Source organism: Oncorhynchus keta, chromosome 20 (assembly GCF_023373465.1).
Source record: "Oncorhynchus keta strain PuntledgeMale-10-30-2019 chromosome 20, Oket_V2, whole genome shotgun sequence".
NCBI classification, from domain to species: domain Eukaryota; kingdom Metazoa; phylum Chordata; class Actinopteri; order Salmoniformes; family Salmonidae; genus Oncorhynchus; species Oncorhynchus keta.
Genome location: NC_068440.1, coordinates 3329111 through 3336129, shown reverse-complemented (window position 1 = coordinate 3336129; position 7019 = coordinate 3329111). Strand labels below are relative to the sequence as shown.

General features: G+C 46.0%; 1 protein-coding gene across 2 annotated transcripts in view; it reads right to left on the bottom strand.

Annotated features, from left to right (window-relative positions):
- Positions 1-3647: 3647 nt before the first annotated feature.
- The window catches only part of LOC118399161 (zinc finger protein ZFPM2-like), a 107775-nt gene continuing 104403 nt past the window's right edge, over positions 3648-7019 (bottom strand). For both annotated transcript variants that reach the window (XM_035794995.1, XM_035794996.2), the window contains one exon: positions 3648-6648. In XM_035794995.1, the coding sequence (XP_035650888.1) occupies positions 4229-6648 (2420 nt within the window). In that variant the 3' untranslated portion in view covers positions 3648-4228. The remainder of the gene's footprint in view (positions 6649-7019) is intronic.

The following is a 7019-nucleotide window of genomic DNA, read 5'->3' as shown; positions in this document are numbered from 1 at the left end:
AACAATCCTAATAAAATCTAAATCAAAGTACTGTTGATAATTAACTCCATCTGTGATATTAGTGCTTCAGGGACACTTAGTGGTCAAAGTGGGCACTGCCCCTGTGATCATCACCAACAGGAGCCGACATTTGACATTTTAGTCATTTGGCAGATGCTCTAATCCAGAGTGATTTACAGTTAGTGTATTCACCCATGCATCAAACTGAGTAACATAATAAAAAAAGTCCCCATCAATCTAACGCATTCACCTATGTTGGCCTTTTGCATCTGGAAGACGTCAGACCTTTAGACATCCCCAAAATCGGTCTTCTCACAAAAACGACTGTAGCGCCAGAACTATTATGACCACTCTATGGAAAGGTGAGACTCTCACAAACACGACGGTGTTCACCGTTTTGCTCTAGGTCCCCCACAAGTGTCACGGGACACGTCTGAAGATAACCTATACAAGCAAATGAAAGTACGGAGGTAATTTTGTGCCCCTAAAAATATGGGGTTAAATATGTGTAAAAAAAAAAAAATCTGAGCTTTCTTATATTTTATATTTCCTAGTACTGTAGGACAGACACTTCTAAACCTTATTCCTTATGATATATTTTTCGGCTGTCTTTTTTTCAATATATTCAATGCGTTTCTATGGGCTATAGTTGTAAAGGCCAAAATTCTATATTTTATCGGACTCGGTGACAGAAACGAGCTTGGACTGGGCTGAGCGGGAGCTGCCCTCCCGTAGGGGTGCGTGGGCCAAGAGACCAGAGGTGGCAGAACAGAGGTCGGGTTGGGGTGAAGGGTTTGAATATAGCCTGAAGATAGGGAGGGAAGTTCCTCTTGCTGCTCCGTAGGCAAGAACCATGGTCTTGAAGTAGATGCGAGCTTCGACTGGAAGCCAGTGAATTGTGTGGAGGAACAGGGTGACATGGGAGAACTTGGGAAGGTTGAAAACCAGAGGGGCTGTCGTCCTGACGGGAGATGACAAGTGCCTGGATTAGGACCTGCACCGATTCCTGTGTGAGGTATGGTCGAACTCTACGGATGTTGTAGAGCATGAACCTGCAGGAGCGAGTCACTGCTTCGATATTTGTAGAGAACGACAGGATGTTGTCCAGGGTCATGCCAAGGTTCTTTGCACTCTGGGAGGGTGACAATGTGGAGTTGTCAACCATGATGGAGAGGTCTTTGAGTGGGCAGGCCTTCCCAGGGAGGAAGTGCAGCTCCGTCGAATTTGAGCTTTAGGTGGTGGGCCAACATGCAAGATGAGATATCTGCCAGGAACGCAGAGATGTGTGTTGCCACCTGGGTGTCAGAAGGGGGGAAGGAGAAAACTAGTTGACTGTCATTTGCATAGCAATGATATGAGGATATGATGGAGCGGAGTGTCTTGGTGTATAGAGAGAAGAGGAGAGGGCCAAGAACCGAGCCCTGGAGGACACCAGTAGTGAGAGTATGTGGTGCAGACACAGATCCTCTCCACGTCGCCTGCCAGGTAGGATGCAATCCAAGAGTGTGCAGAGCCTGAGACGCCCAGGCCTGAGAGGTTGGAGTGGAGGATCGGATGGTTCAAGCTGTCGAAGGCAGCAGAGAGATCTAGGAGGATGAGAACAGAGGAGAGAGAGTCAGCTTTGGCAGAGAGGAGAGTCTGCAACCCCCAGCCCTGAGACAGTGGAGAGGAGAATATGATGGTTCACAGTGTTGAAGGCAGCAGATAGATCTAGGAGGATGAGAACAGAGGAGAGAGAGTCAGCGTTGACAGTGCAGAGAGCCTCCATGACACAGAGGAGAGCAGTCTGGGTTGAGTGACCCGTCTTGAAGCCTGACTGGTTAGGGGTCCAGAAGATCCTCCGTGACACAGAGGAGAGCAGTCTGGGTTGAGTGACCCGTCTTGAAGCCTGACTGGTTAGGGGTCCAGAAGATCCTCCGTGACACAGAGAAGAGCAGTCTGGGTTGAGTGACCCGTCTTGAAGCCTGACTGGTTAGGGGTCCAGAAGATCCTCCGTGACACAGCGAAGAGCAGTCTGGGTTGAGTGACCCGTCTTGAAGCCTGATTGGTTAGGGTCAAGAAGATTGTTCTGAGAGAGATAAGTCCTCAGGTGATCAGAGAAAGTACTCTGAATTGTTTTGGAAAGAAAAGAAAGAAGGGATAAAGGTCTATAGTTGTTGAAGTCCAGATACAGTAAGTTGTGTTGGTTTCTTGAGGGGCGAGCGACTCGAGCCATTTTAAAGTCAGAGAGGATGCAGCCAGTGGTCAGGGATGAGTTGATGAGGGAAGTGAGGAATGGGAGAAGGCCTCCAGAGATGGTCTGGAGTAGGGAGGAGGAGATGGTGTTGAGTGGACAGGTTGTCGGGTCGCCAGACCTCACCAGTTGCAGGATTTCATCTGGAGAGAGGGGAGAAAGAGGTCCAGGCATAGGTTAGTTCTGTGAGAGTGGGACCAGTGGACCTAATAGGCTGAGTGAATGAGGAGCGGATGTCGTCAACCTGGGACCAGTCGTCGAGAGAGAGAAGATTGTGACAGCGCATGACCGTCTGGGAAGAGGCTGAGTGGCTCGGGTTGGAGGAAAGAGAGACAGAAAAGGAAACAAAGTAGTGATCAGAGGGGGGTTGAAGTGAAATTAGTAGGCAAACAACCTCAAGTAAAGATCAAGCATATTGCCTGCCTTGTGAATTGGAGGGGATTGGGAAAGGGTGAGGCCAAAAAAAGGCAAGGAGAGGAAAGAAATTAGTTGAAGGCAAACGTTGGGCGGTTAAAGTCGCCTAGTAAGAAGAGCAGTGAGCCATCGTCAGGAAATTAGCTTATCAAGATGTCCGGTTCATTGAGGGATTCTCCAAGGGCACCCGGTGGGTGATAGATGACAATGTTGAGCTTGAGTGGACAAGTGACAGTGACAGCATGGACTTCAAATGAGGAGATGGACAGGTGAAAGAAAGACTTTGTAATACATTTTGTATGACACTTTATAATGCTTCTGTAAATGACATGTTTGTAAAACTCCCATATCTTGTAGTACATGACATGTTGCAAAAACAAACTAAATGAGTGTTCTTGCTAGATATTTCAGGTCATATAATTTGAATTCTGCACTGTAATGTAGACTGAGGCTGTGAAGTATCAAATACCATTGAGGACATTCAACCCTTACTAAGCCAAATGGAATGGTCAGACTGCAGAACATTGTTTAATTTATTTGTCCATTTCCTTCAACATAAATTACTCAGCATTTTGAAATAGCCAAAAGCCCCCTGTTGATATTAGCACGCATAGAAGTGATGTCCAATTCAGTCATGAGTATCCTTGGTATGCAGATAAAACAAGTATTATTATTATTATTTTTTATATCTATTCCATATACACCCACTAGGTGGTGATGTAATATCATGTGTGTATTGTGAGGATGCATATTTGAGGTAGGAGGTACTATAGACAGACATCACAAAGCAAATTGCGCCTGAGATTTTTATTAATATTTCCACAACACGTAAAGTAAAAATATCAAACATTGAGGAATTTCATTCCGAACACAGGCATGCATAGCAACACATTTGAACAATGTACTGTATTTTTGACATTGGAATGATCACATCACCCAGCCTTCATGGTCAATACTCAAACATGTTATCAATAATTCATGAAAGCAGACAAAATAAAAATGTGAATTCACTTTTTAATAGAGATATAAAAGGAGAACAAAATCAGAGGGACATTTAAAAACAAGTTTTGCATCAGAGTAAAATCAGACATTTAAAATGAATATACAAGCTACAATTTACAGATGAAGTACATGACAAAGTTCTACACTGAAATATAAGATTAACAAACATGTCCTATCATTTCAAAAACAGTATTTTTGTATCACTTCATGACGGTAAACATACTCAAATAATCTGTACAGATAGACTAGGGTTTGAGGCTTTTCAGACCCAAATAGTTTTTGTTGTACCTCTCTTCATAATCAATATATAAATAGGCATTCAAAAGTCAAATTCTCTGGGCGTATGACACAAGGCTTTAAATAGAACTTTTTTTCAATTAAAAATCTTAACAGTGGAAGTATTTTTCAAATTAAATAAATAAATCACATAGGAGGGAAAGGATGACATTTATTTTGTCCCACAAACATGTTTGCATTATTAAACTGAAGGAGCTGCTACTCTTGATTGTCCACCAGCAGTGCTGCATTTACCCTGTGTGAGGCAGGTTTAGGAGGAGAGACTGGGCAACCGGACCGGACTCATTGGACATGCTCGGCCGTGTGTGACGAGCAGTAGAACTTCTTGTGCGTTATGAAGTTGGACAGGTTGTTGAACTGAATGTCACAGGGGTGGCAGTATTTGACGTTACCCTGTGTTGCCTGGATGGAGCCATTTAGGCTTCTCACACAGGAGGGTAGGACCTCCTCTGTCTTAGATACTGCTGGGGAGGACGAGGATGAGGAAGGGCTGTTCTTGGGGTTGACACTGACAGGACTGTCTGAATCTGACAAGGATGATACTTGGCTGTCTGGGAGATAGGAATTAACAAGCTTGTTGTCCTGGAGTGTGTTCTCTGTGCTCTCGGGCTCCTGGCAGCCATTTTGGGGCAAAACACCTGGTGTTTCCTGGTAGCCATCAGGCATAGGCTGTTCTTTTTCCACCTCACTCCCTTCATTGGGGCTCTGTCTCTGCTCGCTGAGCTCTCTCTGCATCACCACTGTACCTGTGGTGTAGTCGGCAGGCTTGATTCCATAAAAGGGTGAAATCTGTTCATCACGTCGAATTTTCTTAAATAATGGAGGGCTAAATTCTTGGGACAGACACTGGTCCCTGTTTTCCTCTTTGATGACAGCGAGCTGATCCCCCTTAGTGCTACCTGTTTGAAAAGACACCTTATTGGCTCCATTGGTGACACATTTCTCCAGGTTTGTATCGTTGTCATCTACTGGGTTGTTAAACCCTTCTCTTTTTACAACCGCAGATATGTTGTGATCTGGAGCAGTGATGGGGCAAGAGCTCAGTTTGTGCGCAAGGTAGTCTTCCACTTTGTTGAAGCTGATCTTGCACTCTGTGCACTCGTGATAGTCCGTGAGTCTTTTAGGAGCGGTAGATAATTTGCCAGGGCTTGATGATGAACACTTTTTACTAAGATCAATAGGGCTGTCCTGATCATCTTGAGCTATGGTGTTGCACTTAGATATCAGAGCTGATTTAGTGACAGGGAGATTAGCCTCTGGATGCTTTGGAACCATGCCAAGAAACAAGTTGTAACTGGGGTGAAACTGGTCACCATATATCTTCCCTGGGTCTTGGTACATGCCTCGTCCTTCAATGGATGCTATCCCAAAGTAATGTGGATGATGACTCACGGGAGGCCTCTGTTGTTCATGGTTGGGAACACTAATTTCTAAGTTCTTCCTCCGTTTCCGCGTACGAACCATTCTCTGGGTCGCGGGCAGTTTGTTTCCATGCACTCGTTTCATGGGTGGGTCATGACGCGTGGCGCAGTAATACTGCTTGTGAACCATGTAGGTCTCGGTACGACTAAAGGTAATCTTACAGGGCTCGCACGTTGTCTTGTTAGGGTCTGTCTCGGGCGTTTGGGATGTTTTGGGACTTGTCACATCTCCCTGTATAGAAGGGTTCTCATCTGAACTGGTGGGGGTGGAGGGGTTCTTCACGCTACCAGTGAGCTCAGCATGTACTTGTGCCTTCCCTTCCCCAACATCCAGTCCTGACAAGTTCAGGCGGGGGGACATGAGATGACTGTTGTGGTCAGATTGATGACCCTGACCCATGTTCATGCTGCCCAACCCACCCAAATCCCCACTTTTAGGGCTCCCTGTGTCAGCCACTTTGTCCAGGACACCGGCGTAATCATGTGGCTTGGTCACATGCTGCCAACGGCTATTACAGTAGTCCTTTTTATGAACTAAGTAGTTGTCCAAATTACCGAAAGTGATATTGCATTTGAAACACGTGGCCCCTTTGGGGACAAGGGTGCTGTACATGACATGAGGGAGGTAGTTGTTAGTACCTCCATGCCTCAGTCTACGGTGGACCAGCTCGGACATCTTAGCCAGGATCTCCGAGGCCTGGGGGGCAGCTGTTATGTCCTGTGAGAAGGGGAAATGGGGTAAGAATGGCCCCATTGGGAAAGCAGCGGGGCCCATGTAGTTCTGGATGGGTGAGGATGCCTGGCGAGGGCTGTTGGGTTCCGATTTGACACTGGTGTAGGAGAAACTAGACCTGCTTCCTGAGTTAGGGTCAGCTTTCACTGGGAAAGTCTCCATCTTCTCCAGCTCTGCATTGGGACTAGTCCTGGTGTCAAGGATGCTACCCAGTACTGGGCTCTGAAGGATCTCCTTCCCCTGTTTCACTATGGCCCGCTTGGGGCTCCTCTCCACGCTGCTGCCCTCCCTGGGAGAGTACTCTGTCTCAACCTGCCTGGGACCGTGCTGTCTGAGTGGGCTGTGGCTGTGTCCGTGATTCTCCCGGTGTTTGTCCAGTTCCCTGAGGGAGGTGAAGCTGAAGTGGCAGTGGGAGCACCGGTAGCTTGTCTGAGACAGGTGGGAGAGAATGTGCTGTTGGAGGCTGGTGAGGGAGTCCGCTGTGTGGTCACAGACTGTGCATGTCATACTACTGCTGCCAGTGGACACCACCTCCTCCATCTTAACACCTGAGGAGAAGAAGACATTTTAGATTGTTAGTGCCTTCAGAAAGTTCCACTCATGTACTTTTTTCACATTTTGTTGTGCTACAAGGTGGGATTAAAATGTATTTCATTCTTGTCAATAATCTACACAAAATTCTTGCACGTTATTGTTTAAAAAAATATTTGAGCTCTGTCATGTTCATTGTTCATCATTGCTAGACAGCGATTTTCAAATCTTGCCATAGATATTCAAGTCGGTTTGAGTTAAAACTGTATCTAGGCCACTCAGGAACATTCAATGTTGTCTTGGTAAGCAACTCCAGGGTATATTTGGCCTTGAGTTTTAGGTTACTGTACTGCTGAAAGGTGAATTTGTCTCCCAGTGTCTGTTGGAA